This window comes from Callionymus lyra, chromosome 18, assembly GCF_982586985.1.
Source record: "Callionymus lyra chromosome 18, fCalLyr1.hap1.1, whole genome shotgun sequence".
Classification (NCBI taxonomy): Eukaryota; Metazoa; Chordata; class Actinopteri; order Syngnathiformes; family Callionymidae; genus Callionymus; species Callionymus lyra.
Window position 1 is genome coordinate 7518270 of NC_141835.1, and position 20994 is coordinate 7539263.

Genomic DNA, 20994 nt, shown 5'->3' on the forward strand with positions numbered 1-20994 from the left:
ATTAAAATTGTTTGATTTTAAGGCTTTTATGGAAGACAAAAAATGAGTTTGTGACATATTTGGTGAGCTATTACACTTCCTGTTTGTGTACATTGATGGACATCAAGCGAACAAAAAAACAGTTCAAAGCTTCCATTTAAAGTACTTATGTTACAAAAAGAACCGTTACAAAATCAATCTAAATAGGCTCAAATGATGATTATATATTCTTACTTTCAAATGCGGTCTAAACAATACTTACTTTTTCATCCATACATTTTTGATGGGAAATAAATGATCAACAAAATTCCTGAGACAAAAACCTAAACGTCTCCTTTTAGACTTTAGACTTTATTTTATTGTCATTGCACAGAAGACACAGCAGTGAAACTGGAAACGAAATGTCGTTGCTTGTCAACCATTACAAACAGCAGAGTGAATGTATATATGTATAATGTATAAATATAAATATTAAGTTAATAGTGAAATATAGCTTGAACAGAATATTTTTTATTTTTAGAGTTAGCCTAGTATTGACTAATACAAATGAAAACGATGTAAATAATGCAATGTATAAATATAAATATTAAGTTAATAGTGAAATATAGCTTGAACAGAATATTTTTTTATTTTTAGAGTTAGCCTAGTATTGACTAATACAAATGAAAACGATGTAAATAATTGAGATTTAATTTGACCTTATGAGAGCAACATAAATACAAAGGTCATAGTCTTAAGTTTGACTTATATTATTTAAAAAAGAAACCTAACACACCAATGTATTACCAGATATATACATAAAAGCTAATGTATTGAGTCACGTCACGTTACGTCAACTCAACAGATGTTTCATCAGCTGCGACTCCTGTTGGAAGGTTGCACTGGTATGACGTCACGTTGGTCAAAAATGCTTTAAAAAAAACATTTCCTCGTCATGATCTTAAAAACTTTATAACTCATTATAACAGAAACTCTGACAGCCGACGTCATAGTTCTCGCTCATCGCGTGTCCCCCCGCCCTCCCCCCAAAAAACCAGGTCGGTTGGTTCAGTCCGGGTGTCCCGGTATCAGGCGCACATGTTGGTGTTTGTGTTGCAGTGCATGTTGGATCCAGACCGTCCGGGTCGACGCCAAGTGTGAGACGAGTTCGGCACCAGGCGGGACCACCACGAGTCCTAGAGTTTTCTCGGGGCAGGACTGACACGAAGTGGATCCGCGGAGGGACTTTCAGCCGGTGTGTGCAGGTTCGTTTCAACCCTCTCTCCGGTCGCGGTTCGGGAGCCCAAGAAAAACCGCGTGTTAGCCTGGCAGGTCTCGCGGGTGGAGCCCTGCTAGCCCTCGGTACCGAACCGTCAGCACGTGAAACCGGCAGCAGTCGAACCGCTGTTAATGTTCCTCCACGGGGGCTGAACTGTCAGTAGTAGGGACCCGGGCGATGGGCGTCCTGACGGGAGTGCCACGTAGCTAGTCGGCTAACGTGGAGGGGCTGCTGCTCAACTTTAAACATGTGTTTTAAATGTCACTGCGGGGGTCAAAGATCACAGAGGTTTCATCAGCTCGGTGGCGACTCGGCAGTTTTTTCGTCCTCCAAAGATTACTCAGCAAGAAATGTGACTGAATTATTTGACTGCATGGATTAGTTTTAGAAACGCATGATGTGAAGACTAGTCAAACTAGTTATTGGCATTAAACATATAGTTTTAAGTGTTGAACACCATCTTTTATAAAAAGCTGTCATGATTGACAAAACCTCCTTCATTGGTAAGTAAGTCATTTTATTAGTCGTCTTGATCTTAGAGAAATCTCAACATCGCACTGTATTGATTATTAAAAATGAACAATTAACGTTCGTATATTCTTGGCCTTTGTTCATTTTTGTGATGCAGTTTAACCCCCGGCCTCTAGATGGCAGCAGTCATTAAGTCCTCCTCGCCGAAGGAATGCTGAAAAACAAATGACTGAGGACTAGAGGATACAATACAGCCGACTCCAGTTCCTTTTAAAGTTGACATTCAGGCATAGTCTTTGCTTTCAATTAAATCAAATTCTATTAAATCAACAAAAAGTAAACACTCAGATGTGATCAAAAGTGTGAAATATTTGGTGTCTCCTAAAGTTGTTCCAAAGATTATGCAACCTTGTAATGTGTGCTAAATATGTTGTATCGTATCGTGAGCTCGATATGTTGAATTGAATGGTATCGTGAGTGGAATATATGGTATTGAATCATATCGTGAGTGGAATATATCTTATTTTTAACAGAATGTATTGTATCAAATGTATTCGTGGGCGGCATGCTGAGGGATCAATAAAGTTCTACCTAACCTAACCTATGTATCCTATCGTAAATAGAGTATTTTGTATCGTGAGGGGGATATAAAGTTTCAAACTGATCCAGGTGACCCGGCTCGCTCGGTAATGTGCTTTCATTCACTTCCTGTCTCCAGGTGCGACGGACGCCAGATTGCCACCATGAGGACGTGCAAGAACTGCGGCAGCTCCGACATCGACGTGGATCAGGCCCGCGGAGATGCCGTCTGTATGGGTTGCGGGTCGGTTCTGGAGGCCAACATCATCGTGTCCGAGGTGGAGTTCGTGGAGACGGGCGGCGGCGGGTCGTCGGCCTGCGGACAGTTTGTCTCGTCCGAAGGTAAGTTGGACCACAGTGGAGCGACGCTACAATACTTTAAGTCATTTTTAAAACTATAAACCAGTAGAACACGTAAGGGGGTTCGCGCAGTTTCATAGAACTCGGGTTACAACCAGGTTACTACAATAACCTCCTTCAGATTCTCAAAGTAAAGCAAAACTGGATCTGGAAAATTAGCAATTGAATTCTAAAACGTGTAAATCATTCTCAGCACTTTCCATCAAGTTTATTTAAGTGTGTATTCGAACGCAGTGCGGTTATTCATTTGGTTTCAAACAATGTTACTTCACAATGTGTCTGGAAAAAAAATGAATTTTGTGAAAAGCTTGGTAACATTTGCTGCTTCTAAAACTTGTTTTTGACTGGCCTTCAAAGCCATTTTTATTAGTTAAATGATTTGTGATTCACAAGGAATTATTTGAGCCCTACTACTACTACTTTCATAATTGACAGTTTACTCTAATAAAAATACATGTATTGAACATTTTTATAGATTCCATCTTTAGCATTGTCCGTTAAGAGTTGACGTTAAAAATTAAGTTTTCCAACCTATAGCTCCTCGCGTGTCTATTGTTGTTGTGCTGCACTTGTTCCACCAACAGAGGCCGCTGTTTCAGCGCAGACGGAAAATGTTTGACACGCCGTGTAAAAAAAACATCGGTTTCCAGTGCATGTCTCAGATTCGCTCATGAGTTTGAAGGCTTTTAATGCGTGTGCGTCTCATCAGGAGCTAAAAACCCCACTTTCGGTGACGGATACCACACAGGACTTGGGTCGAACAGTCGAGCACAGACGCTGCAAAGGGGTGAGTGGCCAGTAGGGGGCGCCAGACGAGCGAGAACGGAAAGTGAAGTTCTCTAGTAGGGTTGATCATGGACACAAAGTGAGAATAATTCTTTTTTGTGTGCAGCCAAAGGGAGCATTAACACTCTGGGTCACCAGCTGCAGATGAACCAGCACTGCATCGACACAGCCTTCAACTTCTTCAAGATGGCGCTGTCCAAGCACCTGACACGGGGCCGCAAGTCTCTGCACGTCGTCGCCGCCTGCCTCTACCTGGTGTGTCGCACCGAGGGGACGCCTCGTATCCTTCTCTAGGACCACCAGGGTCCAGAACCTGGAGTTCCTTTTTTCTTATGTGGCGATCTTTGACCTTCGTTCAGACATGCTGCTGGACCTCAGTGACGTGGTGCAGGTACGTCGTCTCCTCCTCCCTCTGGAGCTAAATTAGGATCTTGGCGGCTCGGATTTATTTTTTACTTCCCGGGGCACTGACGGATGACAGACAGACAGCTGGGCCATGGGGTGTTAAAGGGCTGGGGGAGGCGGAAGGGGGGGTCCACTCAAACATTATTACTGACTATCAGAAAATATCATGAACCAAGTTCAATAATGGATCTTGTGACTTCTAACCTTTGACCTCTCGGAGCCATTTTGACTCTTGTCTCTGGTGTCCCAACAGGTGAACGTCTACGAGTTGGGAAGAACTTTCCTGGTTTTGTCTCGGGAGCTGTGCATCAACGCTCCAGCCATCGGTACGTCTTCTTTCCCTAGTGTCTGCTTAAATAGTTGGAATAGTCAGCTTTTTTTTTCTCTAGTTAAAGGTGAAACGTAAAATTTCCTAAGGGGCCACTTTTTTAAGAAATAAACAAATAAACAAAACAAATATGCCATTATAAACCTTTCATAAAAAAAACACTGTTTAAAATAACTTCTAAATATCTCAATAATCAATCGAGGGTCAAGAAATATTCACCAAAAAGACAAAGGAAAAATAGTAGAACTTAAGGAAGTTGTGTATTTAGAGTTAATACAATAATAAATACAAAATAAAATGGTTAGTTCTCACTGTCAAAACAGTTTTTACACGTTCAATATGCGGATCAGTTCTACTCCGACGTCACAAGGGCCTCATTAATACAGTCATAAAGGGCCACAGGTGGCGCTAATTTTGCTCTCGTCTCTAGTTCATGACGAAAGCGGATCGGATATTAAGATTTAAAAAGTAAAACTTTTATTATCGCAACGGAACCGACGTACAGAATATTTAACAAAAATAAATATCAAACTTTTCAGCAGAAACTTTTAAATAAACTCCAGGGGGCGCTGTGACCCCCTCCTCCATCGACTTCCCCGAGTGACCTTAACTCTAACAAGAACATCCCAAAAGTGCAAGTTTCCAGCAGGAAAATGTTCCCAGCGATAGATTAGTTTTGTCCTTGCAGAGACTTAAATTATCTTAAATAAACCACCTACGTTGTTAATGCTACATATGAGGATTCAAGCGTAGAACACCAGCTCGGGGATCTGCCCGCCCTGGACCCCGGTGCCGTTGGTGCTGTCCGACGAACACTGGAACTGGAAGGTGACTTTGCCGCACTGCACCTCCGTCATGCCCTCCTGCCCGAAGTAGCTCAGCTCGTTCCCGTCCAGCACGGCGCTGACGGTGTAGAAGGTGTCCTGCTCCACCTGCACCGGGTGCTCGAACCACACGGGGAACGTCCCGCTGGACCCGTCCGACACGAACTTGGTCAGGTGCTGCGCCAGGACCACGCCCTGGCGCTTGAGTTCGATCCTGGCGCTGTACTCGGCCTTCCCGCCGCTGGACCCGTACAGGCCCAGCCCGGCGATGAAGATGCGCTTGTCCACGGCGAACTGGATGCTGTCGCAGCGGCCGCGGTACCGCCACTGGTTGCTCCGGTACGCCGACGACTGGAAGCGGTGGCAGCGCTGCGGCGCCAGACCCTTCCTGGCCACCAGGGGGAAGTCCAGCTGGGGCTTCTTGGCCGCCGTGTACCACAGGAAGATGTTGTGGGTCTCCTCCAGGGTCAGGATGTCGCTCTGGGCCGGGCCGTCGGCGAACTCCTCCAAGCTCATGGCGGGGACCCGGACCAGGAACAGGGCCTTGCCCAGGACGTCCCTCTTGTTGGCGGTCGTCGGTCCGAGTCCCTGGCGCTTGCACTCGGCGGCGGCCCAGCCTATCACGGCCTCGAACACCACCAGCTCCTTGGCATGCAGCGTCTCCCTCTGCAGGATGATCTCCAGGGTGGGGAGGTCGATCTCGCAGAAGCCCTCCGAGCGCAGCGCCAGCTCGGCCTGCGCGTCGATGACCTCCCAGCAGCGCTGAGTCAGCTCCGGCTCCTCGAAGAGCCGGCTCTGCGACAGCAGGACGCAGGCGTTGCGAGCCTCCAGGCTGGTCTCCAGGAAGGTGACGCAGGCCCGGGCCAGCGCCGGGACGATGTACTTCTTAGCGGCGTACAGCGTGGCCAGAACCGTGTCGGCCTCCAGCTCGATCTCGTCGCTGTACAAGTACCTGCGAGACGAGAAGGAGGGATTTTTAGCGACAAGAACCTGCAGTACAGAGTCAGCGTGTGATGTATTCAATTGTTATTCAACTGAGAACAAGAATATATTTTTTTAAATGGTCATTTTTTTTGTTTAAATCCTTTTAAAAAAAGAAACAATTTTACTAAAATAATAATAATAATAATCTCTATTTGTGTTAGTTTTTCAATGTCCTTATGTAGACAAAATAAAGGGAAGTTCAAATACTGGCTACAGGGAGTTTTAAATTATTTTATCGCCAAACTGGATATAAAATGCTATAATATATATATATATATATATATATATATATATATATTTATTTATTTATTTATAAGGTAAAACTTTATTGATCCCTCAGGAGGAAATTGTTTTTTTCCAATAGCCACAGAAAATACAGCAATTTTTCATGAAAAATAAAAAAAAAAATCAAATAAGAACAAGAATATATATATATATTATATTATATATACAGTATATATAAACTGCCCCTAGCCAGTTTTTCAACTTACCTTCATTTTATCTGTATTAATAAAAAGGATATTGAAACACAAAATAATTTTAATTTGTTTTTAAAAAATGATTATACAAAAAAAAATGTAGTTCTCAATTAAATAACGGCGGATCAAGGGTCCAAGACTCACTTGAGCAGGATCAGGAAAGCAGCAGGTTCCACATCTGGAATCAGAATCTCCATCTCCTCCTCAGCCAGGTCACTGTAGAACATGGCGCCGAACACGGAACTTCCCACCGCCAGAACGTACTAGGGTAGCGCGCAGAAAAAAAAAAAGACAGTCATCAGTATCTCTTTAATCTTTGTCTGCGGCGAAGAGGGGGAACGCCGTGACTCACCTTGTGAGCAGGAACCTTCTGGGACTCCCCCGGGGGCCCGACAATGAAGTGGACATCTGCCATCAGCTCATTGTTAAACATCAAGGCATTCCTGGAGACAACAAGAGACCCGTGTGAGCGCCGCCCACTCGCCCAAAGAACACATACGCTCACAGTCACACACTTTATAAACACAGATGGGTCACTCTACCAGAAAAATGGTGCCACTTCCACTTTGCATTAAAAAGAATATGCAGTGTCGGGGGGGCACTCCTGTGGTCCGTTTTGATGCAAAGAAACTGGGGTGTACGCGGAAAATAAAGGGCGACGAAAGGGTTAACAATCCTGGTTTATGAATTATGTCTCTGTGTTTACATACGACTCATCAACGCCACGAGGATTTGGACTTGTATCCGCTCTTAAATCCCCCAGAAGAAGGGGGTCCACCACGTTTTTTCGCATGGTGGAGTAGTTTAATATCGGCATTTTATTAACAGATCGAGTAAAAATAACTTTTTAGTTTGTTTTAGACTTATTTTCAGTAGTTTACAGGTTTATTTTTTGGGGTACTCGAGTGAAAAGGGCTTCAAAGAGTCTGGGAATACAATCTGATCCAGACTTACACCCCAGCTCGGGCTCTGAGGTCTGTGGATCAGAATCTACTGATGGTTCCTGAACACGGTTCAGGACCAGAGGAGAGAAATCCTTCCAGACTGTTGCTCCTAAGCTTTGGAACGATCTCTGTGTTTGATGATCTACTGACTCCTTCAAGAAACATCTGAAGACGTTTTTATTTGTTCAGGCTTTTCCTTGATTTTCTGGAACTCCTGTTGTGTTATCAGTTTTATCTTGATCTTTAAAGTATATACTTTATTGAATATTGTTTTGATGGTTTAAGCGCTTTGTGACCCTGGTCTGGAAAAGCGATATACAAATAAAAATGACTTACTTACTTACTTAAATCCCCCAAAAGTAAGGGATCCACAACAAGTTTTTTTTTATTGTTGCACCGTATACCAGTTTAATATCGGCATTTTATTAACGGATCGAGTAAAAATAACCCTTTTTAGTTTGTTTTAGACTAATTTTCAGTAGTTTACAGGTTTATTTTTGGGGTAAACTCGAATGAAAAGAGCTTCAAACAGTCAAAGAGAAAATGCATTTTCTTTTCCAAAACCAAACTGATAACCAATAGTAAAAATCGAATCCCTCTCGGACCAGGACTGGGGTTGTGGACCACTGCCCCCAGCATCACACCTGCTAGTCCATCTTCTACTTCGTGTGACGTCACAACTGTCGGTAGATGGACCGATTCAACCAAGTTATGGTTTTGTTTTTTTCTTATTCGGTTTCAACTAGTTTAGCGACATCTCGGATTATTGGGGTCACAGGTATAGGTAAGTCTTTTTTTGGGGGGGTCGTACCTCTCCCGGAGCGTCGGGTGGCTGCTCTGCCAGCTGGGGGGCTCGGCCTGGCAGGCGCCCTGCTGGGTGGTCGGGCTGCCGGCCTCGCTGCGACCCCCGTCCTCCAGCGAGGCCTGGTCCACCTGCGGCTCCTTCTTGGGCTTCTCGGCGCCGTCCGGTACCGTGGTGCCGGCGGTGAGCGCGCTCGCGTCGCTGGCGGCGGTGCAGAGCTCCGCGGCCATCTTCCTCTTCTTCTTCAGGTACTGGACCTCGGAACACAGCGAGATCTTGCCGGACTTGTGGAGGGCTTCTGGGAGCAGCAGCAGGAACGACAGACACCTCATGATCCGGCCATGATGAAGCCAGTCCGCCGAGGGCATCGGCACCGGGAGCTCCCCGAACCGAACTCCTCCTCCACCGCCGAGTCGCGACCTCTTTTTTCCCGAGTCGGTTCTAGTCCAGGACGGGAGTTCGGAACCGTCTCCGGGTTCAGCTCATCCTCTCCGGTCGACGCTTGTTTTCGCTTTTTTCCAGCGACAGTGATCCGACCGGAACCTTCCCCCCCCCAACGGAACCTCTTTTCACAGCCTCCGTTTTCCGGGTCGGTGCTGGTCGGTCCGAGTTCGGTTCGTTTACCAAGAGTTTTGACTCTGCGCTGTTTTTTTTAATGTTTTTTTCTCTTTTTTACTCCCGAGTGCAAAACTCCTCCTACTGCGCGCTGCCAACCAATCAGAGCGCGTCGTTGCGTGACGTAGAGAGAGGAAAGAAGCGCCGCCCTAAAGCAGCAGAATGCGTCACTCGATGAGATACGGCTCCTCCGCCGCGCAAGATAGAGCCTCGGGCGCTGCGCTGTGAAAACAGATTTGAGGTCGTGATGAGGTAATCCAGCCTGTGACGTAACGCGCCTTTTTTATAGGCCGATGACGCTGCTGCTAATCTGGAACCTTTGAGTCACAACAAATTGGGAAATAAAATCTTACTAGTTACTCAAAATAAAGCCACTAATAATATTTAAAATGGAATATCAAGTAAAACGCAAAAGAAAATAATAGTATTTTATTGAATATCCGTTTGCTGTCCGGATCATGAATATTGTTTAATTAAATGTAACGTATTTTGAATAATAGTTAATGTTTCATTTGTCATTTTTATGGTAATATATCTTATTTAATTTTCTTTTACTATATTTATTTATTCATATTGAATCTTTATATTCTGTAATGCCACCACAACAGCTTCCTGTTTCGTTTACAACACTGGCATTAACCTATTTTCTGATTCTGAAATATAAATTTAAAACAAATTAAAAAGAATAATTGTTTAGAGGTTTCCATTGTTTTTGCGAGACTGGTGCTGAGGATTACCGTAATTACAGTAATACAGATGCATCTTTTTTTTTAGATGGTGTTTGGATTTTCTGTATAGTATAAAACATAAGTTACAGTAATTTTAAAAGTGCCTTTCAGGCTTTTCCTTGATTTTCTGGAACTCCTGTTGTGTTATCAGTTGTATCTTGATCTTTAAAGTATATACTTTATTGAATATTGTTTTGATTGTTTAAGCGCTTTGTGACCCTGGTCTGGAAAAGCGCTATACAAATAAAAAATACTTACTTACTTACTTTCAGGATCCTTAATAAACTACTTGAATCACACACGGCTTCTAGACACAACAAGTCTGTGAAACAGATGTCGCATCAGGCTGATGATCCACTTTCAAATACACCTGTCTCACCACACGTGTGTGTGTGTTTGTGTGTGTGTGTGTGTGTGTGTGTGTGTGTGCTTCAGACCCCTGCCTCTACATCCCACGCTTCGCCACCCTACTGGAGTTTGGAGAGAAGAACCATGACGTTGCTATGACGGCGCTCCGGCTGGTCCAAAGAATGAAGAGGGACTGGATGCACACGGGACGACGACCGTCTGGACTCTGTGGTGCCGGTAACCAGACGACTCACTAACGCACACAAACACACACTTGTCTCCATGACACTCCGATGTGTCACAGTGATTAAACTCTTCTCACATTCTTGTTAGAAAGTCATGCATTAAGATGTACTTGTACACGGCGGCCATATTGGAAGAAAAGTTTGTTCAGAAAGTAACTCTATTTTTGTGTGTTTGTGTGTTGTGTTGTGTGTGTTGTGTAGCTCTCCTGGTCGCTGCCCGGATGCACGACTTCTGCCGCACCCTCAAGGAGGTGGTCAATGTGGTGAAGGTGTGCGAGGGGACGCTCCGCAAGCGGCTGAACGAGTTCGAGAACACGCCCACCAGCATGCTGACCATCGAGGAGTTCATGAAGATGGACCTGGACCAGGAGTGCGATCCGCCCTGCTACACCACCGGACTCCAGAAGAAGAAGGTCAACAAGGTACCGTCCCCGTCACTTGGAATCTTTCGTCTCTCATGATTTGAGCTGGTGGTTTTTGTTTTCAGCTGGAGCTGGAGCTGAAGAAGAAGATAGACGATGTTGAAGGTACAGAAAGTTGGAGACGGCTTGTCTCAAGGTCGCCCTGAACTCCCGTCTCTTACCCCCCAGATGAGATCCACGTCTATGAAGATGAGATCGACACGGAGCTGCAGAGCTGTCGCAAACAGCTGAGGGGCGTCTACGCCGCCTACGCTAAAGAAGGTGATAATTAAGGGGGTGTGTTTGGGCGAGAATCTGGCGATAAGATATGTATCACGATACAGTGGCTTTGATACGATTTATTGTGATACTGTAGTAAGTACAAGGATATTTTTGTAGTATTGTCAATTACTTGACTCTGGTGTTTCAGTATTTACAGACCACCTGACTCTTGACAAAGTGGTACCTACTTTATTTAGTTTTAAAACCAAAATATGTCCAAACATCAGCTTTAAAAGCTGCTGGAGTCACTGTATCCTCTCGTCCTCAGTTGTAACTGCTTTCATTTGTTTTCAAACCAAAATATGTCCAAACATCAGCTGTAAAAGCTGCTGGAGTCACTGTATCCTCTCGTCCTCAGTCGTAACTGCTTTCATTTGTTTTCAAACCAAAATATGTCCAAACATCAGCTTTAAAAGCTGCTGGAGTCGACTGTATCCTCTCGTCCTCAGTCGTAACTGCTTTCATTTGTTTTCAAACCAAAATATGTCCAAACATCAGCTTTAAAAGCTGCTGGAGTCACTGTATCCTCTTGTCCTCAGTCGTAACTGCTTTCATTTGTTTTCAAAGCAAAATATGTCCAAACATCAGCTTTAAAAGCTTCTGGAGTCACTGTATCCTCTCGTCCTCAGTCGTAACTGCTTTCATTTGTTTTCAAACCAAAATATGTCCAAACATCAGCTTTAAAAGCTGCTGGAGTCGACTGTATCCTCTCGTCCTCAGTCGTAACTGCTTTCATTTGTTTTCAAACCAAAATATGTCCAAACATCAGCTTTAAAAGCTGCTGGAATCACTGTATCCTCTTGTCCTCAGTCGTAACTGCTTTCATTTGTTTTCAAAGCAAAATATGTCCAAACATCAGCTTTAAAAGCTTCTGGAGTCACTGTATCCTCTCGTCCTCAGTCGTAACTGCTTTCATTTGTTTTCAAACCAAAATATGTCCAAACATCGGCTTTAAAAGCTGCTGGAGTCACTGTATCCTCTCGTCCTCAGTCGTAACTGCTTTCATTTGTTTTCAAACCAAAATATGTCCAAACATCGGCTTTAAAAGCTGCTGGAGTCACTGTATCCTCTCGTCCTCAGTCGTAACTGCTTTCATTTGTTTTCAAGCCAAAATGTGTCCAAACATCGGCTTTAAAAGCTGCTGGAGTCACTGTATCCTCTCGTCCTCAGTCGTAACTGCTTTCATTTGTTTTCAAACCAAAATATGTCCAAACATCGGCTTTAAAAGCTGCTGGAGTCACTGTATCCTCTCGTCCTCAGTCGTAACTGCTTTCATTTGTTTTCAAGCCAAAATGTGTCCAAACATCGGCTTTAAAAGCTGCTGGAGTCACTGTATCCTCTCGTCCTCAGTCGTAACTGCTTTCATTTGTTTTCAAACCAAATTATATCCAAACATCAGCTTTAAAAGCTGTTGGTAGAAAAAATGTATTGTATTTTAAAAGAAAAATATTGCAAAATATCCGTCTCTCAATAATTTCTCCGCATACGCCCCCTAGTGGTAATAGTGTGACTCACAAACCAGCCCAACTATACTGGGCTAACTCTGACTCGTGGACTGACCATGTCGGGCTCTTCCAGACGTGACGCTCAGCGAGAACATGGTGGTGGCGTCGGCCGAGCTGGAGCCGGAGGAGGCGGACGAGCTGGCGGCGGTGGCCCGACACTTTGGGAAGGACCTGAGCGAGCTGACGGTGGAAGCTCTGGCCAGACTGGAGAACAGGGAAGTGGAGGAGGACCGGGAGGAGACCCCGGGTCGGAGGGGACCCTCGCTGGCTTCCATCTTGGGTCCAATGCCGACAGCGGCCACTCTGGGCCTGGACGACTCCATCGCCAGCACCGCGGAGGAGAAGGAGAACGGTGAGTCCTCTTGGTCTGTTGAATCTGAAAGTAAATCAGGACCTCTGGTTCTGGTTCTGGGTGACGGATCATTATCTTTAAATCCTTAATGCAAAGGACTGTCGATCCGTGTGTTGCTCAACAAGGTTGTGAGGTTCAGTCGCTCACGTGAAACTTCTATCGTCACAACAAGATGAATGATTGATGAGACGTCATTCATTAATGATGACTCGTCACTTATTAATGATGACTCGTCGTTAATGATGGTCCGCACCGATGCTTCCTGATCTGCTCCCTGCACAGACAGATGGAGGAACGCTTCACACACACACACACACAAACGAACACGCATACATGCATGCACACAAACACACATGCATACACGCATGCACACAAACACACATGCACACATATTCACAGACGTACACACAAGCATAAACACAAACATGCACACATAGCCACTTGGACAAAAACGTACACACATTCACACATACTCACAAACGAACACAAGCATAAACACAAACACACACATAAACACAAACATGCACACAAACATACACACATGGCCACATGCACACAAACTTACACACATTCGCACATACTCACAAATGTACACAAGTACACACAAGCATGGACATAAACACACACGCATGCACACATGCACACAAACTTACAGACATTCACACATACTCACAAACGTACACAAGTACACACAAGCATGAACACAAACACACACGCATGAACACAAAGACACACATGGCCACATGCACACAAACACACATGTACACAAACATACAAAGAATCACACAAACATGCAAAGAATCACACAACCATACACACGAACATGCACACATGCACACAAGCATGCACACCAAAATACACACATGCACACAAACATACACACATGCACACAAACATACACACAAGCACTCAAAACATACACACAAACACCCACACGTACAGATAATCACACAAACACGCACACATGCACATAAGCATGCACACGAACATACACACATGCACACAAGCACTTAAAACACCCACACATACAGAGAATCACACAAACATACAGAGAATCACACAAACATACACACGAACACGCACACATGCACACAAGCATGCACACCAAAATACACACAAGCACAAACGTACACATTCAGACAAACACCGTTTTCAGTAAGAAACTTATCTACTCTCATTCAAACACAGACTTGAATGAGGTACACACACACATGCACAAACACGCACACACACACAAACACACACATACAAACACGCACAGCCTCAAGCTGTCCAGGGAGGAGGGCGAGCAGAACGGGGGGTTGAGGGGGAGCAGGTGGTTGAGTGGGCGTTTGCTCAGCAGCGTCTTCGTGGGGTCACAGTGCTCGGGTCTGAACAGGCTCGGTGTCAGCATGAATCTGACCGGCGCCGGGTCACATGACCTCGCACCGCTGCAGGCTTGGGTCTGAAGTTTAAACCGGAGTCGAACTCTCAACCCTCCTGAATCTGAGTGTATCCTCCGGAGGCTTGGTTTAGATGAAGTGAACCCCTCACCCTCTAGACTGCCTACGAGCAAGACCCTCAATCTTCCAGCTCCAGTTGGATCTGGTTCTGGTTCTGCTCGCTCATCCTGAGAACATATCCCACATCGACACGTGTCACATGACCGCGTGTCCAGTCGGGACCGTGTCACCGACCTGACAGGGCCATTTCAGCTTTCACTGGGAGAGGTCAAAGATCACAACCTCAAAGAGACTCGGTCCCCAGACGAGACGAGGGGGTCATAGGTCAGGAATGTCGCCGAGCGGTGGTGCCGGGGGGACACGCACAGGAAGTGACTCCTCGTTGATTGACAGGTGGATCGGCGGAGGGAGACGAGGAACTGGACCTGAGTGGTATCGACGACACCGAGATAGAGCTGGTGGGTCCAGAATCTCAACGCTAACTGGTTCTGGTGTTCTGAACCCGACTGTTCTGCTTCAGTACCTGCTGAGTGAGCAGGAGGTCCAGGTGAAGACGGCGCTCTGGATGGCCCAGAACTCGGACTACCTCAAAGAACAGAGAGGTACTGACCCGGAATAATACTTTTTTTTTAGAGTTTCTATACTGTATAGCATTAAGGGTTTGTATTGTGAAGAAATTGGCGAAACAATATGTATCACAATACAGGAGCAGCAATACCTTATATTATGATACGGTAGTAACATAATAATAATAATAATAATACGTTTTTATTTGTTCAGGCTTTTCCTTGATTTTCTGGAACTCCTGTTGTGTTATCAGTTTTTATCTTGATCTTTAAAGTATATACTTTATTGAGTATTGTTTTGATTGTTTAAGCGCTTTGTGACCCTGGTCTGGAAAAGCTCAATATAAATAAAAATTACTTACTTACTTACTTATATTTGTAGTAAGTTAAGGTAGAACTTTAGTGAAAATTGTTTTTTTCCATTAGCCACAGCAAATACAGCAATTTTTCATAAAAAAAAAAATCAAAATAAAACAAGAACAAAGAGAAATAAAGAGAAATATTACAAGTATTGTCGAGTACTTGACTGTTGTAGTATTTACAGACCACATGACTCTTGACGAAGTCGTAACTGCTTTCATTTGTTTTGAACACAAAATATGTCCAAACATCAGCTTTTAAAAGCTGCTGGAGTCACTGTATCCTCTCGTCCTCAGTTGTAACTGCTTTCATTTGTTTACAAAACAAAATATGTCCAAACATCAGCTTTTAAAAGCTGCTGGAGTCACTGTATCCTCTCGTCCTCAGTTGTAACTGCTTTCATTTGTTTACAAAACAAAATATGTCCAAACATCAGCTTTAAAAGCTGCTGGAGTCACTGTATCCTCTCGTCCTCAGTTGTAACTGCTTTCATTTGTTTACAAACCAAAATATGTCCAAACATCAGCTTTAAAATCTGCTGGAGTCACTGTATCCTCTCGTCCTCAGTTGTAACTGCTTTCATTTGTTTACAAAACAAAATATGTCCAAACATCAGCTTTAAAATCTGCTGGAGTCACTGTATCCTCTCGTCCTCAGTTGTAACTGCTTTCATTTGTTTACAAACCAAAATATGTCCAAACATCAGCTTTAAAATCTGCTGGAGTCCCTGTATCCTCTCGTCCTCAGTTGTAACTGCTTTCATTTGTTTACAAACCAAAATATGTCCAAACGTCAGCTTTAAAATCTGCTGGAGTCCCTGTATCCTCTCGTCCTCAGTTGTAACTGCTTTCATTTGTTTACAAACCAAAATATGTCCAAACATCGTCTGTATCCTCTCGTCCTCAGTCATCGACGGGATCGCGTAGGTTTTTAACTGTTCCTTTAGCTGCGGAGAAGTTTTATTGCAAGGCTAAAAATGAGCAATCCCAGTGAATAGTTTCATATTAATTGTAAATTAAGAAAATTACTTGTGACTTTACTTGGAAAACATTACATTTTATTAATGGATACAGTTCTGTTGAATACATTGGATTCTTTGTTGCTCATGTCTGCAGAGAAAGAAGACAAAATCGCCAAAGAGAAGGAGCTCGGGATCTACAAGGAGAAGAGGGTAAGACCTAAAGCTCAAGAACTCTTCCACCAAAAAAAACAACAAACAAACAACCTCCACCTTTGATTGACACCTGGAGCAGAAGCGGACCCCCAACAAGCGGCGGGGGCCCATCGAGGCGCGCACGGCCGACGAGGCCATCGAGAAGATGCTGGAGCAGAAGCGGATCTCCACCAAGATCAACTACGACGTGCTGAAGGACCTGAACGTCAAACCCCCCGCCAGCCCCGCCCACAAGGTGGAGCCGGAGACGCCGGCCAAGCTCACGGCGAGGAACAGGCGCCCCAACAGTTGCACGCCGCTCAGCCTCAGCACGCCGCTGAGCACTCTGGGAAAACGGTGAGAAGGATGGATATATAAACATAGCTTTTATTTTGATAGTGAGTTCCCCTCCGGGTACTCTGGTGTAGGTGTACTTTAAGTATATATTTATGTTCACCGACGCGCTCCGGTATCTTCTCACGGGAGTCTCCACCACAGGCGGGGAAAATATCGGGGAGCTATTTCTGCAACAGGAGCGGGGGAGGGTTGGCAGCTGGAGGGGGGGTCAGGGAGGAAGGAGGAGAGGGAGGTCTCTGAGAGGGGGTGTGGTGGAGGAGGGGAGGAGGAGGAGGAGGAGGAGGAGGAGGAGGCAGAACCAGAACCAGCAGCTGCTCCTCTGAGAGGAGCTGCAGGACATGTGCTGATCAATAATGTGGCGTCAGGTCACATGACCAGGCGTGCCAGAAACTGGGGGTTCAGATCCGTAGGAAGGCCAACGAGTCGATCCCAGAACCGACAGAAGACGATTCATTAGTTAAACTTTTTTTTTTTTTTCCATCCTCACTGTGGAGCCACTGAGTCGTCACGGAGACGCAAGTCTGCCAGACGCTCGGCTGTTTGACTCCTGACCTCCACTTGATCTCTATAATCTGTGATGTCACGACCCCCGCCGCCGCCCCCCCCCCTTTTCCCAGTTCAGATACATTGTCACCATGGCGACAGTGAGAGGGACCTGTGGTGTCCAGATGAAAGTCAGTGTCCAGTTGTGTAGATGTGGCTCTTTTTTTGTGTGTTGCAGTTTGCAGCCTTTCATCAGCCGACAGGCGAGTAAGAAGGTGGCAGTTGAGCAGGTAACACACACACACATAACACACATAACGCACACATAACACACATAACGCACACACATAAAACACACACGCACACACATAAAACACACACGCACACATAACACACACACACATAACACGCACACATAAAACACACACATAACACACACATATAGCACACATAAAACACACACGCACACATAACGCACACGCACACATAAAACACACACATAACACGCGCACACATAAAACACACACGCACACATAAAACGCACACTTAAAACGCACACGCACACATAACACACACGCACACATAACACACACAAAACACACGCACACATAATACACACACGCACACATAAAACACACACATAACGCACACTTAAAACGCACACTTAAAACACGCACATAAAACACACACGCACACATAAAACACACATGCACACATAAAACACACACGCACACATGCACACATAAAACGCACACATAACACACACGCACACATAACACACACACACAAACACATGAAACACACACACACATAATACACACACGCACACATAAAACACACACATAACGCACACTTAAAACACACACATAAAACACACACGCACACATAAAACACACACGCACACATAAAACACACACGCACACATAAAACACACACGCACACATAAAACACACACGCACACATAAATCACACACACACACACATAAATCACACACACACACACATAAATCACACACACACACACATAACACACACACACACATAAAACACGCATAACACACATAACACACGCACACATAACACACGCACACATAACACACACACATAACACACACACATAACACACACTCCTCAGGGGTGTCAAACTCAAGTGTGTCTATTTGAAAGTTGTGTATCATATTCTGAAAGAAAAGATTTGGAGAAAACTTAAGTTGAAACACAATCAATTGTCCTGTGGGCCAGTTCCGTTCCACAGAGTCATTTTATGAGGCCCGCAGAGGCTTTATAAATAAATGAAACATGGACCGTCTTCAAATTGTTCCTACTTTTGTTTCCTCTTACACTCACTATTTATCTTCTGTCTAAAAAAAAAAAACAGGATTCCAGTCCAACACCAGTACCGGTCGATGTACCGGCCAGTGCGGGCTATGGAGGGTCGGCGCTGCTGGAGAGCGGTCCGGTGGTGTACGACGACGTCGCTGACGAGGAAGAGGAGGAGGAGGAAGAGGAGGCCTGCGTGAGCGCCATGGAGCTGCTGGGCAGCACCGGTCGGTACCACCACACGTCTAGAAACCTCCCCTTTTCCGAATCTTCCCTCAACACGAACTTGTCCGTCCACAGGTTACGGCTGCGACGAGTATTACGACTGACTCTCACGCGCCCCCCGGAGGACGGTTGCGGCATTTGCGAGGAAACGGTTGTGCGGTTGAACCGTTTGGGGTTCTGTGCTCGAGCTAGCATGTTAACCGACACGTTGAACGTCACAGAGTCGGCTAGCTTAAAAAAAAACCTTGCTAGCCGTCGTGACTTGTTTGCAGAAATCAAAGCGCAGGTTCTGCCTTTGGTGTTGTTTTGCACATCCTGCTGGTGAAGTCCGGAACTGCAGCAGCGATAGGTTTGTTCGTCGTGCCACCACCGTCGTGGCTGACTGGAGCGTGAAACTTTTGAGTTCTTGAATAATTTATGAGCCGGCGATCTGGTTAGGTCTGGTTATAAACCTGACCAGCAGGTGGCGCAAATCTTGACTTTGGTTTTTTTTTCATCAGGTGTGGAAAAAAGAAAACTGTTTAGAAGAGTGTGAATAAAAGCGTTGATTTTTTTTTTTTGCTTTGAATAGTTGTTGCTCTGCTTTCTACCTGAATACCTCTGCAAGTGGGCGGAGTCTCTTCAGCCACGCCCTCGCTCGCCATGTTTTCTTTTTTGTTTCCGTTTGAAGATGGATTGTTTTCTGATGCGGCGCCCTCTAGTCCGTTGGTTAATCTCCACTAGGGGGCGTGGCTTAGACGTTTTTTTTAGTTTTTTTTAAAGACAATAAAACATTTATTAATTTATTTAATTTGAAGCTTTTCCTTTTCCAGCGGGTCACGTGACCACTTGAGGGGGCAGGTGCACGCGTCAAGCTGTCGTCACACCATCACAAAAAAGCAGCCGGTCATGTGATCTCTGGTCCAGATTCTCTTTTGTGGTGGTCAGTGTGTGTCTGACCTCTTGTCACCGTGGGTGTCAGCGGTCGCTTGTCCCGCCTCCTGTTGTCTCCGTAAACATCTGTCTGACCTCCTGTTGTCTCCGTAAACATCTGTCTGACCTCCACACGAGCTGCAGAGAGAGAGCGACATCTGCTGCAGGTGACTCACACACTTATCTGTCTTTCACACACGGATCTTTAAAATCCTAAAAGACTTCAAAGCCCCCCCTCCACGCCCCCCTCCGGTTCCTCCCACATCTGAAGACCACAAAAGAAGGTCATGGGTTTAAGTCGACATTCCAGCAGACGCTCTTTTGCATACAGATGCCAGCTGGTCCGTTTAATGAAGCAGACAAAACAACGCAGACTAATGTTTGACGACAATTCACCAAACCCTGCGTCACTTTTGTAAGTAAGTCATTTTTATTTATATAGCGCTTTTCTAGACCAGGGTCACAAAGCGCTTAAACAATCAAAACAATATTCCATTAAGTATATACTTTAAAGGGCAAGATCAAACTGAGAACACTTGTGATGATGTCATGATGACCTCACTATGCCAGAGGCGACCTTGAACCTGGAAGATTCATGTGAATAAAGGACAAACAAACCACATCAGACGCCGTTACACTGAGGTCTGTTGACGGATATTTTGCAATATTTTTCTTTCACGAAATGAGCCTCATGTCCTTTTCCAGCTGTTTTTATTTGTTCAGGCTTTTCTTTGATTTTCTGGAACTCCTGTTGTGTTATCAGTTTTATCTTGACCTTTAAAATATATACTTTATTGAATATTGTTTTGATTGTTTAAGCACTTTGTGACCCTGGTCTGGAAAAGCGCTATACAAATAAAAATTAATCACTTACTTACTTACTTACATTTGATGACTTTGTTCCCGAGTAAGTAAGTAAGAGTAATATCTTAAACAAACTATCTTTAAAATAACTTTTTGAAATTCTAAAATAAAAAATAAACAAAAAGATCCCTTCATTTTTGAAAATTTGTCCAATAAAATGTATATCCTATATTGTAATAATATCATACTATATCATATATATTCTGAGGGATCAATAAAGTTATATCTAATATCAATATATTCATATAATTATTGTAGAAATAAATATAATCTAATTAAAATATCTGTTGTTATTATGACGAAAAGAAAGACTGAATTTAAATACAATATATTTGAAAAAATATATATGTTCAAGCACAGGGCTACAAAAAAATGTACAATATTTTTCGTCATACATTTTAAGGAGTAGATCAAATGATTAAAGAAATCAGATTATTTGAATACATCCCAATATACAGAATAATATATTGATGGTGTTATTAGTTTAGCTAAAATATGAAGTCAAATATTTACAGTAATTTAGAAGAAAGATAAATAGCAAATCAGACGTGAAATGATTTTCGATGCAAGCAAAGCACAGCTATAAAGTAAAATAAAGCGACAAATTCTTATTTTTAAGACAATAATAATAAATAAG

At 44.2% G+C, this 20994-nt stretch overlaps 2 protein-coding genes across 3 annotated transcripts; one reads left to right on the forward strand and one right to left on the reverse strand.

The window, feature by feature from the left end:
• The first annotated feature begins 997 nt into the window (after nt 1-997).
• On the forward strand, nt 998-19574 carry brf1a (BRF1 general transcription factor IIIB subunit a). Of its 2 annotated transcripts, XM_087780588.1 has the most exons (19): nt 998-1016; nt 1078-1213; nt 2427-2629; nt 3357-3434; nt 3540-3713; nt 3793-3824; nt 4092-4164; nt 9978-10127; nt 10337-10557; nt 10623-10662; nt 10726-10818; nt 12397-12675; nt 14511-14575; nt 14638-14719; nt 16159-16214; nt 16297-16553; nt 17275-17326; nt 18415-18583; nt 18657-19574. In XM_087780588.1, exons 3-19 carry the CDS (start codon nt 2452-2454, stop codon nt 18683-18685), a joined length of 2028 nt encoding a protein of 675 aa, XP_087636714.1. In that variant the 5' UTR covers nt 998-1016; nt 1078-1213; nt 2427-2451; the 3' UTR covers nt 18686-19574. The 2 variants fall into 2 exon arrangements, with proteins under 2 accessions (XP_087636714.1, XP_087636713.1); XM_087780587.1 differs by lacking the exon at nt 998-1016 and having other exon boundaries at nt 1077-1223.
• Nucleotides 4408-9000, reverse strand: LOC148060360 (BTB/POZ domain-containing protein 6-B-like). Its single transcript, XM_087780590.1, has 4 exons — nt 8209-9000; nt 6806-6896; nt 6598-6716; nt 4408-5942 (listed from the first exon to the last, which is right to left on the reverse strand). Exons 1-4 carry the CDS (start codon nt 8565-8567, stop codon nt 4910-4912), a joined length of 1602 nt encoding a protein of 533 aa, XP_087636716.1. The 5' UTR covers nt 8568-9000; the 3' UTR covers nt 4408-4909.
• Nucleotides 19575-20994: the final 1420 nt, after the last annotated feature.